General features: G+C 57.0%; 1 protein-coding gene across 4 annotated transcripts; it reads right to left on the reverse strand.

The window, feature by feature from the left end:
• Nucleotides 1-356: 356 nt before the first annotated feature.
• On the reverse strand, nt 357-8,042 carry LOC119845866 (CCN family member 1-like). 4 transcript variants are annotated; one of them, XM_038378770.2, is made up of 5 exons: nt 7,777-8,042; nt 6,549-6,762; nt 3,547-3,864; nt 1,831-2,030; nt 357-925 (listed from the first exon to the last, which is right to left on the reverse strand). In XM_038378770.2, exons 1-5 carry the CDS (start codon nt 7,825-7,827, stop codon nt 617-619), a joined length of 1,092 nt encoding a protein of 363 aa, XP_038234698.1. In that variant the 5' UTR covers nt 7,828-8,042; the 3' UTR covers nt 357-616. The 4 variants fall into 4 exon arrangements, with proteins under 4 accessions (XP_038234698.1, XP_043362714.1, XP_043362717.1 ...); XM_043506779.1 differs by having other exon boundaries at nt 357-961; nt 7,777-7,973; XM_043506782.1 differs by having other exon boundaries at nt 6,549-6,721; nt 7,777-7,932.
• Nucleotides 8,043-20,540: the final 12,498 nt, after the last annotated feature.

Here is a 20,540-nt window from a genome sequence, read left to right on the forward strand (position 1 = left end):
TGAAACCCTTTAGACACCCTCCTATGTATGCATCCTTCCCATGGGACCACCAACCCCTTGGCTCCTGGCATCCAGGATTTAATTAAAAGTGCTTTAATTAGGCTGGGGGGAGAGAGAAGAACCCTTTGGATTATTAGAGGGTGGGGCAGCAGTATATTGCCCCCGTGAGGTTCAAATTACACCTACTCTCTTCCACCAGGGATGGAGAGGGTGTCCATTGGGAGGCTCACCACCAGGGGGCAGTGAGTGTGCACAAGGCAGAGGCAGACAGCATGCTGGGTTGCAGGGAAGATGTGGTGAGATACTTCCACCCCCAGGAGGAAGTGGGGGGTGCACATCAGGGTTCCATGGGGTAATGGAAGTGGGACACAGGAAGGGGCACAGGTGGAAAGAGGAACCATGGGATAGGAAGTGGAGGGGACAGGAGTGGAAATACAGGCTAGAAAGGGGCTACCATGTGGGTCAATAGCTCCCTAGGCCTGCCCTCCACCCATCAGCTTAGAGACCCCCAATCTAGGGCTGAGATCCAAGTCCTTAAAGTGTCCTTTGAGCAGGGGGGCATCCCTTCTGCCACACCATCACCAGGACCTTGCCCACTCTGGGCTGCCAGCACTGCTCACTCCAGGAACTTGTGTGTGTCTCCATCTAGCCGATGCTGGGGATGAATGGCAGCCTCGTTGAGGGGCTGGCAGTGAGCCGGCCCACACTGGCACGAGTGGATCACCATGATGCTGCGCGTGAAGGAGTCCCCATCGGGGCAGTGGAAGGGCATGGCCAGGGTGCGGGTGCGCAGGGGCACGCAGCAGCGCCCATCCAGGCATGAGCCGCAGTAGCTGGGCTGGTACTTGCGGAGGCTCTTGCAGCCGGCGTAGGTATAATGCACTGATTCCTGCGCCTTCCAGGTCCGGAGACACTTCCTGCCCTTCTGTGGGGGGGAGGAAAACACCCCAGTTAGATGCAGCCGGAGGGGAGGGGAGAAGGTGGTGGGAGTGGGAGCTGCTTGCAGGTCAGACAGCTATAAGGGCCAATATCTACAGCTGCAGTGTGGCATGAGTTTGCTACGTCTGAGCCAAGAGGGGGATGGGGGGGACTCAGTTGGGTGCACCAGAGTGGAATGAATATGCTAGGCCTCAGCTGCGTCTGGGGGAGGGGATATGAGGAGGGAATCCTGGGAATGGGTGCATTGGGGCTCAGCTCAGTTTGCCTGGGGCAGGACAGACACTCCCAGCACTGGCTGGGATCCGACCCACCACTCAAAGGCTGGGCTAAATCTCCATATCCCTAGCAGGGAAGCCTGGACTTCAATGGAGCCATTTATACCAGCAGAGGGTCTAGACCCTCATGACCCCCTCCTGCATCCCCCAACCCCCAGAAGCCAGCCCAGTGTGACCCTGCATCAGCCCCTTAGCTCTTCACTAGACCCCCCCCCTTTACTGCTGTGTTGGGCACTGGATACAGCCTCCATGTGGAGACGGGGCCTTAGCAACCCTTTTGATCGCCAGTGTGACAGATGGAGAAACTGAGGTGGGAAGGATCTTCCCTAAGGTCACAGTGAGTCAGTGGCAGCACCAGGGAGAGAACCCAAGAGTCCTCCCCTACCAGCTCTGCTATAACCACTAGACACCACTCCCCTGGAGCAGGAGATAGACCCCAAGAGTCCTGATTCCTAATCCCTTCTGCCCCACCCCCACCCCCCTGGAATCCTTTGCTAGGGTAGCAAGCTCCTTGTTCCAACACCACTTCCAGGGGCTGTCCCCACCTCCCTTGGCAAGGTCAAGGACCTCCCAGCATATCCCCCCACTGCCCCACAGGTAGGGATCCCAGCCCCACCTTCAGCTTGGTGAAGTCAGGCTGGCCGCAGGGTCGGATCTGACACAGTTGCGTCTCCTTGGCCGGTTTGCACTGGGGGTTGTTGTTGGTGACCCGGGTGGAGGCACCCAGGCCACAGGTCTTGGAGCAGGGAGACCAGTCCGTAGTCTGGGTTAGGCATTTCCTCAGCACTGAATGGGCCTTGAACAGAGGTGTCCAGGCTGGAGAAGGAGAAAGGAAGCTCAGTTAATAGACAGGCTCACCAGCAGGGGGTGCTTGTCATCAAGCCAGGACCTGGGAATTTCAGGTTGCCCTTCAGTCACACGCTCCCCCACCAAAGCCAGGCCTAGAAGCTTGGCATGAGCTGCAAGGCATATAGGGCAACGAAAGACTAAAGCTGCCATCTCTGTCCTGCTCCATTCCCGCCTCCGGAGCTGGTCCTAGAAGGGGAGAATGGAAATGCCACCTGCTCATGACCCCTTCACAGCAGACACTAAGTCCTGCACTGCCCCAGGGACTCTGCTTACTCAGCACCCCTGGATTCAGGGGCTGGTTACTCAGCTTCCTCTGCTACCCTCTTGAACTTGCGGGGGGTGGGGGGTGGGTGGGATTCAGCTGATGGCCAGTTGGGCCACCTCTTGAGGGGTGGCCAAGCCAGGATTTGGGGTACAATAGGTTACTGATGGGGCACTGGAGAGTGAACAGCTCCTGCCCATGGGGCTGGGCCCAGCTTCCTGTGTTGCAGCCTGGCACATGGGGTCACAGTGCCATGCAGGTTTGGCCCCAATGGCCCTTGGGGATGATGATGGGGTGCCACCTGACCCTGTGCACCACATCACACCACCGGGAGCAGGAAGCCAGGCCCAACCCTGGGGAGGGACAGGCACTGTTGCTGCCAGGCAAGCGCACTCTCCAGCCCCATGGGAAAATTGGGGGCAGATACTCCCTTCTGTCAATTGCATAACCCACTTGAAAAGGCGCCACACTTATCCCTATAGGCTGCCATGCCCTGCTCCCCGCACCCTCCTACTAACTTTGCCACCGCTTCCCGGCAGCTGTGAACCGAGCCCTTTCGGTGCCAATGACCTCAGCACCTGCCATTCCTGAGCACTCAAACAGCCAATGTGGATTTCCAACTCTTGGGGCAGGGACTAGCCTCCAGCCTTATGTTCCCACTGCAGCCAGCAGGGTCCTAGTCTAAATGAAATATGCACTGAAGCATGCACTCAACCCATGCAATGCGGGGAAGACTGGAGGCAAAGATACCTTCCAGTCCAGCCATGGATGTGCATTTAGAGCAGCCTAGAGGCTTCTCTAATTTATGCTCTGCTCCTCTATGGTCCCTGGGGAGCAGACACTAGCCTCAGCACAAGAGGACCTGGCTGTGCCCTGATCCCATTCCCTAGTGTGAGAGCAGAGCCCTTTTGCCAGTTGAGGAAATTCCCTGCTGTTGGGGGGAGGGAGGAGAGATTTTCTCCCAGAACAGACAATCAGGCTAAATGACAGGAGGAGCATTAGCCTGGGGAGGTGGGGGAAGCACCATTCCTAGCCACCCCACCAGAGCGGGTACATCAGACTTGAGCTTGTTGCTAGCTGGTGATAGCACCCTACAAATCAGGGGTTATCCCACCACACCCACCACTTCTTGTCCAGCCCTGGCATCTCATCCTGGGTTCCTAGGTGGGTGGGCACCCCCTCCCCAGCCCTTTATCTGGTGCCCACCCCTCATGCACTCACCTGGCAGGTTCTTCCAGTGCCCATCCTTGCCCACATAGATGAACTCGTTGCTGTTGGTCTCCCTGCCCTCAAAGGAGACCTCCCCAAACCTCTTGGCCCCCTTGCCGCACACAAACTTCTTGCAGCACTGGCCAGGCACCTTGAGCAGCTGTGGGTCAGGGCAGCTGAGGGAGGCCAGGGGCATCTTCAGGGAGCAGAGGGGCAGGCAGCCGATGGCACCATCAATGCAGCTACACTGGTGCTTGCAGCTGGGCTGGAAGTTCTCACCGTTCTGGTAGATCCGACCGTTGTATTGGCACGTCCGGCCTTCCTGTTTGGCTGGGGACAAGCAGGGCCCCCAAGAGGCTCATTAGTCAGCTGCCCAAGAGGGACACCCACTCCTAGTGGATCCCTCCACCTCTTTCATGTCAAAATAGCCAAATGTCCTAGGAACCCACTGCTGGTCTGCCCAGCTCCTAACTCCCCCCTCCCCCCTCCAAAGCCACATGCTGGCTTGGCATTGTGGCCCCAGAGCAGCAAGGGTACTTTGCTGCTCAGAAGCATTGCATTATGGGAGAGGGGCAGAACCACGGCAGGGGCCAGACAACTTGCAGCATCAGTTGCTCCACACGGAACGGGGGTCAGCAGCACCCTGGTGCAGCTATAGCATGGTGCTTGGGCATCCCATGCCTTACCTCCTGGCACAGACCTATGCCCAGCTGGGGATTATTATGCAGGCATCAGATTTTATTAGAGGAAACTTGGGGGGAGGGGCATCCTGCACTGGGGATTAGAGAGGACTTGGGGGTTCAAGCCCTTAAGGGGGGGGGCACAGCATGGCTCAGGATTGGACCATTCCCATCAGAGGTCCATGGCTGGAGCCCCCTCCTGTGGCAGGGATCCTTTGAGGGTGGTGACTAGGGTGCCCCCCAAAATAAGGAAGGAACCTCACCTCTTAGGGAATTCACAGCCCATTGCCAGAGCATCCCAGGCCCTGGCGAGGCCAATGGGAGCTGCTGATGCTGAGTGACCTTGCAGGATGAAGGACCTGGATGGATCTTGGGGGGGAGGGGGAGGGACAGGGGGAATACAGGTGCTTCATCCTTAGACCCCACCACTGGGCCAGACCCAAGTGTTGGAGCAGGGACTGAGGCTGCTGCTCCCGCTAAGGGTCCAGGAGCAGAAGATTTTAGAGAGAGGAGCCCCAGCTTTAAATAGCTCCAGAAAACAGGATGTGGGCCGGGATCACAAGGGCCAGGAATGGATCGTGTTGCAACAGCAGAGGAAAAAAAAAAAAAAAAAAGGAAAGAAAAAAATAAAAAAAGACCCTCATGCTGGATTCAGGCTCCCTTGCCTGCCAGGGCCAGGAGAAAAATACCTTCCCCACCCCCTCGGAAGAAAAGGGGGGGCAGATTTCCAAGGATAGAGGGGCAAATGTACAATCCCTGCAGGAATGTGGCTGGCTCTGGATCCCTGGCCCAGCTTTTCACTCTCCTGGACACATTCCTGAGCCCTGAGCTCACAGGCTCAAGCTTTCCCACTACCACCCCTCCGGACCTGGGCCTGAGCCCATCCACACTGGGGGCAGGGGGCACAGGTCAGCGACGCTCTCCCACCCCAAGCCAGCAGGGGGGACCCGACAGACAGACACCCCTTGCTCTTCGGTCTCCCCATGCTTTAACGGGCCGCTAAATGAACTCCTCTTTCTGGGCTCTGTGCCGTGCCCCCCCCCCAATTTACATGGGGGTTGAATCCAAGAGAAGCACATGTCATAGAATCATAGAATATCAGGGTTGGAAGGGACCCCAGAAGGTCATCTAGTCCAACCCCCTGCTCAAAGCAGGACCAAGTCCCAGTTAAATCATCCGGTGTATCACCAGTTTCCCATATGACTGGTCCCCACTCCTAAGCCAGCTGTGCCCCGTCCTCTGTCACTCCAGGTATTAATGACACACACGTGATCAAGGGAGACAGTCTCCCCAGGGCAGTCAGCTCCAGCAGTGAGAGCTCAAAGGGAGACCCCACCCCACATTTACACCATCCTGGACTCCTGTGGGGCTGGCACTAACCCATCCCACTGCCCCATGGGGCTGGCACAAACCTGTTACCCCCCCCACCCTGCTGGCACCAACTTTCAGGCTCTATTCCAAGCAGGGGGAGGAAGTGTTAGTCAATCACAGGGGCTGGTGGAGCATCAGTGACAGAGGACAGCCCCTCCACTGTCCTGGGCTCCTCTCCCCACCCGCCTGGAACTTTCCACCCCTAGACATACACCTCCTCCAGTCCTGCCATGGCCCTGTGTCCTGCACCCTGACCAGCCCCTCACCCCTGCAGCCTAGAGCATCTCCCCCCAAGAGGGAGTGAGCATTAGATCCCCACTGGGGGTGAGGTTTCCCCATTTAGCCCTGGAATGCCCCATGCTGGCTGTCTTCAGAGCTCCCTTAATGGGGGGAGGAGGCAGCACATTCCTTCTACTAGCTCTCTGAATATAGATGGGTCCTCTCCCCGCCTGCCCTGTGCAGTGCATCAACTGGGCATGGTTATTGAAGGACCTACAGTAACGCCACTTCGCTCTTTGACAGCGAGGTTCCAGGAGACACCCTAGACCTTGTCATTACCCCTGGGATGGGAATTCTACCAGTTCAGACAGGTGGACACCTCCTCCAGGCCAATTTGGTACCTGATTAACACCTTTCCTAGGCTAGGGCGGGGGCTGCATCAGTTGGACGGGGGGGGGGGGAGGGGGAAGAGTTCATTGTTCCCTACATTAAAAAAAGATCCTCTTATTTAGCTCAAGAACTAGAGGGAGGGGGGTGTTGCCAGCAGGGTCTGTATGTGGGGGTTCATCTCACTCTTTTGGGGTGGTAGGATTGTCACAAGCAGAGTTTATATTGGGGTGGGGGGTTTTGCCCCCCCATCATCCCTGAAAATCTAGAGTCAGGGTACCCCCCCAGAGATGTAGACAGAACGTAAATGGGGACATGCCCCCCCACACCCTGTGCCAGTCCCAGCACCCTGCTTACCCCGACAGATGCCCTTGCTGGCCAATGGGTCCGCTCCAAAGTTGCATTCCAGCCCCCTGTGGGGGTCACACAGCCAGTGCTTGCTGCAGTCCTCGTTCAGCTGCCTGGCACAGACTTTGCAGCACCCGCAGCCATCGAGCACCATGCTGACCCCGGGAGCACAATGGGGTGGGCTGGGGGGGCAAAGACACTGCAGAGGGCAACGACACGTCACCTACAGGCAAAGAAACCCCTTGGATGAGGGATAATATTTTGGCAAGACCTAGAAAAAAAGGAGTCCCAGCTGGTTTTGAATAGACACCATGTTAGTGGTGGGGAAGAGGGACAGAACAACAACATTTTTGTAGGTCCTACAAAAGTGTTTTGGAGGTTTTAAATAGACAAGCCCTGCCAAGTCCAAACATTTCCCCCCCCCCCCCCAGAAGCTGGGAAAGCACTTCAAAGAGGGACTATTTTGGGATGGATGAGCCAGTCCTCTTTTTATAGAAGGTGGCACTAAAATAGTTTCCTAGGTGCAGCTGCATTTCTCAGAGGATCTGTATTTCCCGCTCCCCCCACCCCCCAGCACACACACACACTAAACCTCAACGATAAAAATCCAGCCAGGATCAAAGTCACCACTGTCAAGACAGATGGAGGCAAAGACGAGATAAGGGCTTTAGGGAAATAATTAGAAGAAAAAAACAAACACCTCAGAATCAAATTCTGCTCTCAGGCTAACACAAATCCCACTGGAGTGACTCCTGATCTTGTTTACACTAGTTTAAATCCAGAGCAGCAGCACAGGAAGTGACTCCAGGTTTACACCAAAGCAAGTGAGCTCAGAAGGCCTGATCTTCAGCTAACCTAAACCAGTGTCACGCCCACTGATGGAGCAGAGCATCGAGGAGAAAAATGCCCAGATTCAGGAACCTAAAGTTAGGCACCTCATAGGAAAAAAACACGTCAGTAGCCAGGTCTGCAGAACACCCAGCGCTACGTGAAGTCAAGGCGAGCAGGCTAGGAAAGGCCGGGTCAGGTCTCAACAGGACCCAGCTCCTTAGCTGGGATCCCTCAGCAGCTGCCCCCATGGAAGCGGGCTCCCTAGACAAGGGCGCAGACTTTAGACCCCCAAAGCGAGCCCCTCGGCCGGTGAGAGTCAGCCTCGAGTCAACGGGAGCGAATGATTTACACCGGCTGAGGATCTGCCCGCCCGTCCCCCGGGGGAGCCGGAAGATCCCCCACTCACCAGAGCAAGGCACAGCAGGAAAACAAAGCTGAGCAGAGACGCTTGTTCCATCGCGGACTTAAACGGGCCGGAGGAAAGAACCGCCTGGAGGGGCTCGGGGGACCTGAGTCTCAGCTGACCCGGGCCGCCGGGCAGCCTGACCTCCAGCGCCTCTCAGCAAAGCCCGCCGCAGCGATCAAGGCGCGCATCGCATCGCATCGCCCCGCCACCCAGCGCCGCATCTGCGCCAGCCCCTCTCAGCTCCCCATTTCTACGGCCGCCACCAGCGCCCCGCCCACCGGCCTTGGCCGGCCAATAGCAAGGGTGGCGCCCTTCCAGACATTCCAGGGGGAAGGGGCGTGGCCAGTGGCGGTGGGAGGGGCCGCATGAATAGAGTCATTCATAAAACGAGAGGCGCCGCTAGGTTCCAGGGCCGTGCGTGGGAAGCCGAGCGTTCCGCTCAGAGGCGGGCGCTGCCGCTGCCGCGGAGCCGGCTGAATACAGCGCCTGGCCTGGCCTGGCCTGGCCTGGCTCGGCTCGGCTCCCTCGCGCCCCGCGCCACAGACATGCTAGGGCGAGGGGCAGCGCCGGCCGCAGCCATCCCTGCAATGCGCGAAAACCACCCGCAAGCAGCGAGCGGCCGGCAGACGGAGCGACAGAAAACGGCGAAAGGGGAATAAACAGCGCGCGGGTTGTGAGCTTTCCGGCGGGCCAGGGGGAGCTTCAGAAGGGGGCGTGGGAGCAGGTCTCGGGGGCGCTACTAAGGTAGCGCAGGGTGGGCCATCTGTGCACGCTCCCCCCCCACGGCTCATCAGCACTGGGTTCTGCGGGCCCACAGGGTCTACGGCCCACCGTTATTCATCGCGGTCAGGGCCCAAAGGGGCTGCCAGGCCATTGACTCTGACCAGCACCCCGGAAAGCAGGCCCCGCCCCCAAGGTTCTCGCCAGAAGTGCACCCAGGATTTTCGGCTAAGGAGGTTACTTACCCGCCCCCCCCCCCCAAGTTCAAGTGGCCGCACAGAGAAAAGCACAGTCGATTCCCCGCCAGCTCCCCAGAGCTAGGGCGACCTGGTGCATGAGCTCCCACGCCACTCAAATCTGGCCCAGCTGACCACTGTCATGCCATGCCTCCCTTGGGAGCCTCACCCCCCTGACTCTGAAAAATGGGGGCACTGCCCATGCACCAGCACTCAACCCCCTGTTGAAATTGGAGCAGTGCCCCTGCTCAGCTCTCCGGGTGTAAACCTGAAAGTCCGAAGCGTTATTCTGGATCCACCAGACAGAGAACTGGGAGCAATAGGGTTATTCCCAATTTACACAAGGGGACAGGAGAATCAGACCCCTTGGAGTTACTCTGGATTTACACTGGAGAGAGTGAAAGGGAAATCAGGATCCATGGAGTTACTCCAGATACACACTGGTGCAAGAGGAGAATCTGCTCCAGTGGGGTTACTCTGGACTCACACGAGGGTGAGCAAGGAGAGGCAAGTCTTGAACAAAAGGGACTGTTTCTCCTCCTGTTGGATTAGTCTGCTCTCAGCTATGCTGATGTGGATCTGGAGTAACTCCATTAGTGTCTTGGGAGTTCAAGATTTACATCAGTCTAACTGAGAGAAGAAGCCATCCCACTTCCTCACTGGGTTGCAAATCAGGAGCAGCTCCAGTGAATTCAAGGGGCCCCATTCTCATCTCACTTACTCCAGATTAACACTTGACAAATCCCAGCAGAGTGACTCTTGATTGACACCAGGTGTGAATGAGAGGACAGTCATCCCCAGTGCAGTTACACCAAGGATCATCTAGTAGGTATTAGCTCTGTACTCGGAGGCCCAGACGCAAAGGGTCAGATCCCTACATGGGGTAAATGGCACTTGCTCCATTGGAATCAGTGGGCCAGATCCCCATTCAGTGGAGTGACACTAATCTGCGCCAGCTGAGGATCTGGCCCAGTAATTTTTGGAGGGGGAGAGAGAGGTTCTTACTGCCAGGATTGGCCAGTTCTACCTCACTCTTAGGCTAGGAGACTTAATCAACTGCTGCCTGGCTCATTTCAAAGGTAGCTAAATAGCTCCCTGTTCCTCCCAGCTAGATAAGTCCCCTGTGTATAAAGGGAGCATCCAGAGAGGGCAATAACCCACAGCAGGGATTTCCTGCTGTGCCAGCTTCATAGCTGTGATCTGCCGGTGACACATTTATAGCTTGACATTCCTGCCTGTTATTTCCTGCAGCAGCTTCTTCGGTTAGCAGGGGCTGGGCTGGGTTTTCACCTTGATCTATTTTTCACCCTGACTGGGCGGGAGGAAGAGGAGACATTGCTAATATCCCAGCAGCCCCAGGGGCAGGCGCCAGTGGGGCTCGGACTGGGAGCAGGTGCTAGCCAGCCAGCAGACCCTGCGCTAGCTGCAAAGGGACCTGACATTTGGGGTCTCTGGGCTCCCATTGGAAGCCAGACCCCCAAGCTGCAGATAGGGGGTTTGCAAGCCCTGTATACTGGGGCCCTCACTTGGGTTAAGGTGGCTTTAAGCCCCCCATAATTGGGGCCCTGCCTCTCAGTGCCTCCCCATGTGGCACATATGTCCCTGTCACATGTGCTCACTGCTCTGCCTGAATCTCACACACATTGTCTCAGCTGCTCTACCTTCTGTCAGCCACTAGATGCCACTGTGGAGCCAAGACCCTCCCTCCCTCCCTGCCCCAGCCTTGTATACCTGCCCAGTGAGGTTTAGCTCCATGCACACACCCCCAGGGAGTATTAGCACCTGCAAATGCATTGAAGACATGCAGATTAGCTCAGGGGATCACTTGCATAAAATGTCACATGTGGAGCTGCACAAAACTTGGCAGCTGTGGGTAAGTTAGAGCCGCCTTGTGGTGGTTCTAACTCATGCTCTTCCTCCTATGGCTCCTGGGGCTCAGAGAACAGCCACAGCTCAGTGTGCTCTGGCCATCCCTCCGATCCACCCCATGCCTGTGCTGGGAGCAGGGTGGGTGCAGAGTCCTTATACCAGCCTGGAAGGACCCTCTGCAGGAGGGAGGATTGCACCCACTTTACGCTGCCAGAGTGGCCCCTTGGGTCCAGCTACAATGGCGATAGCCAGCAGGTTCCCGGCCTGTATTGCTGAGGGTGACAAGAGTTGCTTCCCAGTGAGTGTGGCAGCAACTGATTTGGTTCTAGCTGGCTTGCCCAAATCTATCCCACAATGCAGTACTTTACCCAGAAGACCCTGCTGCCAAGTGTAGTGCTGGGCCTGGGCACCATGGGACAAGTGGGCTGGTACAAATGCAACTTCAAGTCCCCAGCTCTTAATGACACACCCTGGAGCTAGGAATAGGACCTAAGAGTTCTGGCTCCCAGCTGCCCTGGCTCTACCATTAGACCCCACTCCACTCTCAGAGCTGGGGAGAGAACCCAGATGTTCACACTCCCAATCCCTACTACCACTAGAGTCTCTCTCCAGCCCACTGCGTGCTCCTAACCCGAGAAGCTCAAGCAGAAAGGACCCCGTGGGCTGCTGGCCCTTGTGCCCTGAACTCTCTGCCAGGTGGCACATCCTTCACTGACCCATTCCTCCTCCCTGGGTGTAACACACGTTGGAGACGCAACTCACCTGGGCCACCCTCTGCATGGTCTCCCCACACATTAGCCAGGGTGAGGTGAGGGGGCTAAGTACAGACAGGGGGGCAGCTCAAGGAGCTTCTGCCCCCCTCCCACACTGTATAGCCATCTCCTCTCCCTTGGTCAGGAGGCTGTTAAGGTCACAACACAATTATTTCCTTCTGCCCCAGATGGCTCAGGAGCAGCAGGGGAGGGGTGAACAGACAGGTATGTATCCTCCCACACCTATGAGCAAAAGCTGCCGGGTCCATGACTCAGCCCCTCTGGCAGCCTGCAAGCGGAGCTGGGGCCATGGGCATTACTCACCCCGCAGGCGGGTGGGCCCAGGAAGGACCTGCTTACCCTGGAGTGAATGTGCTGGTGGGAGCTGCTCCAGATGTGCTTCTGCATGGGGGTGACCCAGTGTGGGTGATGGAAATGACTCCCCATTACTGATCTCCTGCATGGCTGTGCCCCACACACGCTGTATGTCTAGCGCAACCCCTCTCTCTGCCTACCTACCCTTCTACCCACCCACACCCCTCTACCAACCCCTCCATCCACCCTCACCTCTCTGTTCTCCCATCCACACCCCTCTACCTACCCCTCCATCCGTCAGTCCACACCCCTCTACTGACCCCCCAATCCACCCTCACCTCTCTATCCTTGCATCCATATCCCTCTACCTGCCCCTGTCTACCCACACCCCCTGTCCTCCCGTCCACACCCCTCTACCTGCCCCTCCATCCAACCTCACCCCTCTGTCCATCCATGCCCCTCTATCTACCCCTCTATCCACCCCACCCCTCTGTCCATCCATCCACATCTCTCTATCTATCCCTCTATCCACTGTGATGGAGTCCTCAGGGTACAACCTGGAAATGGGGTACTGTTGTGCCCCTTTAACTCTCTAGCCTGGGCTGTCTCACAATGCTTTACTACTGACCAGCAGCAAACTCCTCCAGGTGCTGTTATCACTCAGCACAACAGCATATGGAGACCCACGCCCAGCTAGATTGCATGAATGCTCCCAGAGCCACTCACGAATCACACAGAGAAAAGCACCGGTTGATTCCCCGCCAGCTCCCCAGAGCTATACCATCTTGCCCTGATCAGCAGCCTGACCAGTGTAAATTTATTAACCAGTCCACCCTTCCCTCAAGTGGAGAGAACATGCACCTACCTGCCTGTGTAAACTGAGCTGAGATTTCCCAAGCACTTCAAACAAAACACACTGTTTAGGTAAAACATAAAACAGTTTTATTAACTGCAGAAAGCTAGATTTTAAGTGATTATAAGTGGCAGGCATAAAAGGTCAGAGATAATTACCAAGGTCTAAATCTTAAACACAATTACACTAGGGAGTATTTACATCAAGCAGTTTTCTCACCACCCCCACTGGATGTTACAATTCAAAAGTTTTATTAAGATGATGTTTAAAAAAAAAAAGTGAATGGTACAGAGTTTAAGCGTCAAAGTTTCTGGTTATCAGGGAATAATGTACAGATTATCAAGGAGTGCAAAATTTGGTTTAAGATTGGATGACATAAGGAATACATAATCTGCAATATCCCCTATTGGGGGTAAAAGGTTAATGGATCCAAGTAGAGACATTGAGATATGAGGGTATGTTCATATAATGGCTACGTTCACGTGTGGAGCATAATCAGTGGATATGATGATGAGGATGGATTGACCCTCATTTGGTAAGATTTAATGTTCAGTGAGTTTATGGCTCCAGTTCATATGGTCCAACGGACAAAGTCTCTCGGTCCCTTTCTCGGCTTCTTCCTTAAGCCCAGGACCAGTCCCCTCAGTTGAAGTCTTTGTCTTTCCAGCCTTCTTGCTGCTTCAAGCATAGGTAGGTGAGGAGAAAGACAAAAGCATGATACCACTATCTCTTAGTTAATATCCTCAGTCTGTGTGCCTCGAAAATACTAGCCGAGACAAGTCCTGGTGGGCTTTGCTGAGTCACAGAGTTGAGCAATCCCCGTGGGGTGGTCTTGTGCAACTGTCATTGAATTCTAAATCCCGATTACAACTCCCCTGCTGATTAATGGTTGTTAAACACCCTCCTGGGAGTGGTTCACCCTCCTTTGTATGTCATTTACAAATTTACAGCATATTTCAGTAACAACCATACAGCAAAATCTCATAAGTTCATACACACTAATGATATACATATTTTGACAGAACAGTGGGTTTCAGCAGATCATGACCTTTTACATATCTTACATGGCATGTTTTGTATGAAATATACCCTAATTATATGACAGAGTGGGCATGGGGATTCCAGGGTGCTGCTTTGAGATACAGAGTGTCACATCAACCGATACCTCTCTATTCACCCACACCTCTGTAGTCATCCAACCATTCATCCACACCCCTCCACCTACCTCTCTATCCACCCACACACCCATGTCCATTCACCACACCTCCCTAGCTATCCCTCTATCCTAACCCCTCTATCTATCCATCCATATCTCTCTATCCATCCCTCTGTCCATCCACCCTGTCCCAATCCCTCTATCAGCCATGCATACCCCACATCTAACTCTCTACCATACCTCTAACTACCTATCCATCCATCCATCCACCTCTTTCCCTCTGTCTATTCTTAGATCCACACCCCTCTATCCATCCATCCACTCATCCACACTTCTATTTATCTATCGTTCCCTCTGAACTCCTTTGCTACCAATCTGTCCATCCCTCTATCCCTCTATACATAGTCCTCTATCGACTTGATCACAGTGTATCTGTACCTTCACAGGGAGAAAATTGCAGGTACTGAATGGTTCTTTAGTTTAGCAGCGAAAAAGCAGAACAAGTCCCAACGGCTGGAAGCTGGCACCAGACAAATTCCAACTGGAAATGAGGCCCAGATGTCGCCCTGACTGACCATTGGAACAAACTCCCAACAGACATGATGGATTCGCCATCTCTTGAAGTCTTCACGTCCAGACTGTATGCCTTTTTGGAAGAAGCTTTTAGGCAAAGCCAAGTTACTGGGCTCAGTGTAGAGGAACTAGGTGATTTCTCTGCTGTGGGTTATACAGAAGGTCAGACAAGGTGATCAAATGGCTTCTCACCATAAAACCTATGACTCTATTCCTCTATCTGGACCTCTTCCTAAGTTCCTCTAGGCACACCCCCCTTTCTCTGTGTCTCAGGTGTTATACTGCTCTTCTGCTCATGGGGAGCCCTGCCCCAGGCCTGGCAGGACACATGTGGGTCAGAGGGCATCACTGCAGGCCACCCCACTGCCCCTTCTTCTGCATTTGGAGCCCACCCCTGTTTTTTTTCCTGGATCAACCCGGAGATTCTGATTATCCCCAAGCCATGCCCTGATCCAACCAACAGCCCCACCAGACCCTAACTGGGAACCTCTGTGCTAAAGAATCTGTCCACATCTGGAAAGGAATGGCTCACATCAAAGTCCATTCCAGAGGCACAGAAAACCAGCCCAGGTTCCCCTTTTCCTGTGGGTGCTGCTCCAAGATTCCGTTCCTGGAGGCCAAAATCCCAGTCCACGTTTTCTCCTTGTGCTAACCAGACTCCGCTGATCAATGGCTCTTCCAGCCCTGCCCCAATGTGTAGGGCCACGTGGACCGGTCACCAGCAAATTCTGGCCTGGATTTCTTAGCCTGGATTCATCCATGCACCTGAACTGTGGCAGTGGCTTTTTGCCTTCCCTGTTTTGGGGCTGGTCCCCTGTGGTGCTCTGGGGCCTTTGCAGCAGCTGGGAATAGCCACAGCACAGTGGTGCTCTGGCCACACCCTATTCCCCGGACATGCCCCCACCCGAAGGGATGTGGTGACCCAAGGGGTCTATGCCTATGCCGTCTCTCTGCCCCCAAGCGGGGGAAACACACCCACAGTCTTCCCCACCCCACACTGTTGTGCCCAGGGGTGCTGGGAGCAGGGCCTGGGTACATGGGTGAAGTCACTACACTGGGGAGAGCGCTGGGATCAGACATTGTTTCTGGGGCTGTTAGGGGGCAGAGGAGTAGGGGATATGGAAGGCATGGAGAGGAGGTTATAATGGGATGGGACTGGGGAGGAGGAGGCAGAACAGGCAGGGGAAATCCCAGCTCTTATTTTTTCACAGTTCCATTTCCTTGTTCCTGTGGGGATAATGGGAATCAACTGCCCTCTGCTCTAACCCCTAGAGCCCACTTCCCTCCGAGCTGGAGCCCCTCTCCCCCGCCTACTTCTCAATCATCCCACCAATCAGATCTGTCCCTGGGGGGAACCCACTGAACTCAATGGCATCCCCCTACCCAGGCCCTGAATCCTGGAGCCTTCCTCCCCGGGCCGAGGGTGGGGGGATGCATGGCCAGAGGGGGGGGACAGAGCAGAGGCCTAAATAGGACAGACATATGGACAGAATTCTGCTCCCCACTCCCCGAGTGCTGGCTTCCAGCCCCTTCCCTGACCCATTAGACCTCACTCTCCTCCCCAGAGCTGGGAATAGAACCCAGGAGTCCTGACTCTCCCCTCCCCCGCAAACCATCAGAGCCCACACTCACCAGCCACGCCCCTCTGCAGGGATCTGGTGGGCTCAGGCCCATGGACTGAGGCCAGGGGAAGAGAACTGGTGTGGGGAGCGGAAGAGAGATGGAGAAGAGGGAATGAGTCAGACAGGGGAAGGGAGGTGGATGGCTGCCGGGGCGGAGGGAAGGAGATGGGGGGAAGGGGCGAAAGGAATCTTGACCCTGTGATTCTGGCCTGGGACCAGCACCCCACGCCCCCCCTCCCTGAGATTGGGACTGAGTCTGGGCTGGACCCACTCCTTCCATTAGCTCACCCAGAGGGTGGGGGTGGGAGCAGTGCTGGGATTGATTTTGCCTGGAGCAAGGGTGTGATGCTGCCCCTTGCCCCTCCCCCCACCTGTCAATCTGTCCTTGGGGGGAACCCTACCCAGGCCCTGAATCCTGAGCCTTCCCCGCGGGGTGTGGAGCTCAGACAGAAGGGGGGGAGGGAACGGAGAAGTGCCCTGGGTAGGACAGAATTCCACTCCCTTCCCCCGCAGCATTCCCACAATCAGGGATAGAACCCAGGAGTCCTGACTCCCAATCCCAACCTCCCCGAAAATCTGAAAGGTCTGGGCCTATGGGAGAATCGGATATGAGGGAGGGGAGCACCAGGGGGGTGAGCTCCGCGCTCTTGGGAGAGCTAAGCAGCTGGGGAGCCAGGCTCTGCCCCATACTCTGCTCCCTGGAGCTGAAGGCCCCTGACAGGCACCCCCTGTGCACTGTGACTGAGCCCTCCCCTCCCCCACCCCCATCCAGGCCCTGGACACTTCCCACTGCTCCCCCTCCCCCAGGAAGGAAAAGCAGGATCAGAGTTAAAAAAGCCACAACCCCAAAAGAAGGAGAGGGGTGCGTAGGGAGGGGAGGCAGCCGAGTGTAGGGAAGGGCCTGACAAGGGAGCATTGCGCTCTGGGAATGAGAAATATCCTTGGTATCTTCCCAGGCCCCAGCCCCTCTGGGTACCCCCACCCCTGCTCCCCTCCCCTGTCCGCACTGGGCACCCCCACCCCCTCTCTTCTCCCCTACCCTCTCTGGGCACCCCCACCCCCTCTCCTTTCCCCTGCCCCCACTGGGCACCCCCACCCCCTCTAGACACCCCCACCCCTGCTCCCCTCCCCTGTTCCCACTGGGCACCCCCACCCCCTCTCCTCTCCCCTGCCCCCACTGGGCACTCCCACCCCCTCTGGGCACCCCCACATCTGCTCCTTTCCACTGCCTCCTCTGAGCACCCCACAACCTTCTCCTCTCCCATACTCCCTCTGAGCAGCCCACCCCTCTTCTCTCCCCCCACCCTCTGTGCATCTCCACACCCACAGCTCTAGGAGTTGGGGTTAGGGGGAAGATCTCTCCCAGTTGGCCCCAGCACATATGACATGGGGGGGGTCTTCCCAGGAGAGGAGAGGCAGAATGGAGTGGGGGAAGGGGAAGGGATGCAGCTGGGTGGGGAGCACCAGCAGAGGGTAGCGCCCGGGGGCCTGCGGGGGGAAGGAATTGCAGGAGGCAGGCTGTGATGTTAATTCCTGCGTTTGAATGGGGGCTGAGTGATCAGGATTTCCTGGGAACTCAGACTGAGCCAAACGCCTCCAGGTTGGATGACAGCCAATGGTTAAGGAACCTGCTTCGGGTGCAGCTCCCAGGGGTGACTCCTGGAGGCATGAACCCATTAACGCCCCCTCCCCGCCCCGTACCTTGATCAGACCCACACGCCCATGCAGTCGCACTCCCACCTTGGGAGTGTCTGGAGAGGCCTTGGGGGGTTGGGCCCATCTCCAGCTCTGCCTGCATCTCAGCTGGGGGGCCAGGTTGGTGTCTCGCCCATGGGGGGAATGACCCACAGGAGCTGATGAGGCAATGGGGGGGTACCGAGCTAGATGAGCAGATGGGTCCAGTCTAGGGAGGGGCAGATACAGAGCTGGCTGGGTCCATAGGTGCATGCTGGTACCAGGGAGCAGTCCAGCCCATGGGACCCTCCGGGAACTTGGGCAGGGACCCCCCGGGCAGCCTCCTGCTGTGCAAACCCAGACCGATGGGAACCACTGGTGCTTAATCCCCTCCCCCACACCCAGAGCCAGGGGCAGGGCTGCCCTGCTGGATTTGCCCTCCCCCCTCCACTGCCAGCTTCCCTGGAACTTGTCCCGGTGGGTCGGGTCAGAGCTGGCCAGGGAATCCAGCTTGATGGTGCCACAGGACGAGCTGGGCACAGCTGGCGGCATGCGATGGAGGGAGGTTGCTGGTTCCAGCCAGTCTGGGCATGTTAAACCTGCAGCTCAGGCTGCTGACCCATCCCCCTACCCCCATGTGCACCCCGCTTGCCCCCCACTCCTGGCCTGACTGCCCTGGAGCCACCTGAGCTAAACCCCTCCCCACACATCCTGTGGGGGGGGCAGCCCTCGTGGAGGGGTGACCCTGTTGGGGCTGGTGCTGAGGCACTGGCACCAGGCACCCTATCTGGCTGAGGAGGGAGCCAGCCCCATAAATGCACCCACTGGGGGTGGGGGCCTCCAAGCCGCACCCCTGGGGAGGTGATGAGGGAAGATGAAAATAGCCCCACAGCTAGTCAGGGGGGTTGTAACTCCCCAGCATTCCTGAGCTCTTCTGGAGTCCGAGCTGGTTAGAGCAGGGAGATGAGGAGTCCCATACTCCTGGATTCTAGTCCCAGTTTAGGAGAGGGAATAGGGTCTAGTGGTTAGAATGGGGGGCTGGGAGTCAGGATTCCGGGGTTCTAGCCCAGCCTCTGTCAGTGGAGCTAACCCTAGAGAGAAGCTCTGGTTCTGACTCTCCGAGCCCCCAGTGTTGAGGGGGGTTCGCTCAGCCACAAAGGCGGGGGGGGGGCGGCTGCTCTCCCTTTTCCCCTGCAGACAGAGCCAGCTGTGAATCTGGGATCTGGACCCTGGACCCTGTCCCCCTGCCATTTGGATCCAGACTCCAGGAAAGCCAAGGGTCCTAAACCCTCAGTAGTGTGGGGGTTGGGGGGCCTCATACAGTCCTGTGATGGCTCCCCCTAGATTCTGCCCAGGAGAAGGGGAGAGACACCAACCGGCACCTCCACCCCCAGCAGCTGGAGTGGCCCGGCCCAGCAGGGATTCCAGGGATGTTTGTGGAAGCTTCAGGCAGCTTCCTCTGGCCCTGGCTGGACAAAGAGTCCTGTGTGCTCCCCCCTCTTCCCCCGCACACCTCTGCCATGGGGTGTGTGCAAGCAGCGCCCCCCACGAGGGTTAGCAGGGGGCTGCGGGTCAGGATTGAGGGGCACCAGCAGAGCTGTGTTTGGTGGGGAGGCACAGGGCCAGGACAGCAGGCAGCTGCAGGTCAGGATTGAGGGGCACCAGCAGAGTTTGGGGAGCAGTCCCCTGCATGTGCCTAGTGTTCCAGCTTTCCTCCCCATTATAAAAAAGCCCCTGCAGTATTGTGTTCAGGGGGTTCCTACGAACGGGATAAATGGGGTGCACTGGGATCCCATTACCAGCTCAGATTACCCTCCCTGGCCTGACACCCGATCCCCCCTGCATCAACAGCCCCGACAAACATGGTGCCTATTAATAACAGCAGGGAGAGTCTGCTAGGGCACAACAGCCCCTCCAGGAGGGGACAGAACCCAGGAGTCCTGACTCCCCCGACCCTGGATCTACCCATCTAGACTCCACTCCCCACCCAGAGGCGGGACAGAACCCAGGAGAACCCAGCCCCCAGCCCCAGTTCTGACCCACTAGCCAATGTTGCCTCTTGGAAAGTCTATCCTTTGGCCAGAGAAAGGAAGCCCCCTCCTCCCAGTATAGGGCAGAAGAGTCTGTGGGGCAGAGGGATAGAGAGAGAGCCCTTCTCAGTGTGAGGCTGGTGGGAGCCTGGGAGGGAGTGAGGGGGAGGGACAACTCCTCCCAGTATGGGGCAAGGGGGAAGAGGGGGAGGTACAGCTCTTTCTGGTATGGGGTAGAGGGGAAGAGTGGGCAGTACAGCCCCTCCCAGTATGGGGCAAGGGGGTTAGGGGGAGGAAGGGGAGGGGAAGCCCGCCCAGTATGGGATGGGAGAGGGCTACTGGACAGTTTTGGTGACCCCCCCTGGTGAGTTCCCTGTGGCTGGAGGGTGAGGGGGAGTGACATGTCCTCCCAATCTGCCCCTTGGGCCCCACTTCATGGCTGCTCCCACTTGGAGCAGAGTGTGACGGATCCAGCCACAGGGGTAGATCAGGCCCGGGGAAGGGGGTGGGATGGGACAGAGCAGGCACCATGCTATAGGGCCCCCTGGCCAGGTGGGGGAGGAGCACAAACCCAGGGAGTCCATCCCCGGGTGCCCTGGCCAGGAAGGTCACAATCCCTGAGGCCTGGTCCTATGCCAAGTTGGTCAGTCACATTGATTCGAGAGTAGAGACCCCCACCCTGCTCAGCCTGCGCTCCCCTTCCCAGGGGATTTAATGCCCCAGAGGGGCCCTCGCTGTAAGGATTCATGCCCTTAACAGGCCCCAGCCTAGAGCTCCCCTCCCCCAGGTATAACCCAGATAGCAGCCAGGCAAGCTCTCTCCCCCACCCCCGTTCTCTGCCCCCCAACATGCCCCTGCCCTGATGAGAACTGGATTAAGACCCAGTGCCCCCTAGAGTGGAAACGCCCCATGAACCATTCGCCAAGCCAGACAGCCCCTACTCTGGGGCTGGATCAGAGCTGGC

This window comes from Dermochelys coriacea, chromosome 20, assembly GCF_009764565.3.
Source record: "Dermochelys coriacea isolate rDerCor1 chromosome 20, rDerCor1.pri.v4, whole genome shotgun sequence".
NCBI lineage: Eukaryota > Metazoa > Chordata > Testudines > Dermochelyidae > Dermochelys > Dermochelys coriacea.